The sequence below is a fragment of the Dendrobium catenatum genome, unplaced genomic scaffold, assembly GCF_001605985.2.
Source record: "Dendrobium catenatum unplaced genomic scaffold, ASM160598v2 original_scaffold_158469, whole genome shotgun sequence".
In the NCBI taxonomy this organism is placed as follows: domain Eukaryota; kingdom Viridiplantae; phylum Streptophyta; class Magnoliopsida; order Asparagales; family Orchidaceae; genus Dendrobium; species Dendrobium catenatum.
This window is the reverse complement of record NW_021476895.1, coordinates 1-426: the sequence shown is the minus strand read 5'-3', so window position 1 is coordinate 426 and position 426 is coordinate 1. Positions and strand designations below refer to the sequence as shown.

The 426-nt window shown below is 40.8% G+C and overlaps 1 protein-coding gene across 1 annotated transcript; it reads right to left on the bottom strand.

The window, feature by feature from the left end:
* Positions 1 to 10: 10 nt before the first annotated feature.
* On the bottom strand, positions 11 to 422 carry LOC114578792 (dynamin-related protein 3A-like; the record flags this gene model as incomplete). The annotated part of the gene is made up of 1 exon (XM_028692275.1): positions 11 to 422. A coding segment is annotated over one exon (412 nt), but the record flags the coding sequence as incomplete, so codon positions are not given.
* Between the last annotated feature and the right edge of the window lie 4 nt (positions 423 to 426).

Below are 426 nucleotides of genomic sequence, written 5' to 3'. Positions count from 1 at the left end.
AACTTATGACCATCTAAACCATCCTTGGGTCTAGAAATTGATGCCGCTGGTTTTGAGGCCTTGACTTGTTGCTGTGCAATCTCCACAGCCTTACTTCCTCCAACAAAATTTGGATGTAAAGTGTTTATACAATCCATCTCCATTTCAATTAGGTGGGTTATCATTATTTCTGGTGGCTGAAGTCTTTCTCGCAAGAAATTTCCAATTACCTCATCCATGCACTTCCGCAGAACAGGATATCGATGAAGCTCATTAGCTAGGCTGTGATGGCTCGACTTAATCAATTCATCATAGATGAATTTTTCACACTGGAGGCTTGGATCTAGTAAACAACCAATCTGCCTTCTTATAAGAACTTCAAATGGAACCTCAGGTACAAACAAAGCACATTTCGGACCAGTGGCATTTTGAATAGCCATGCGAATG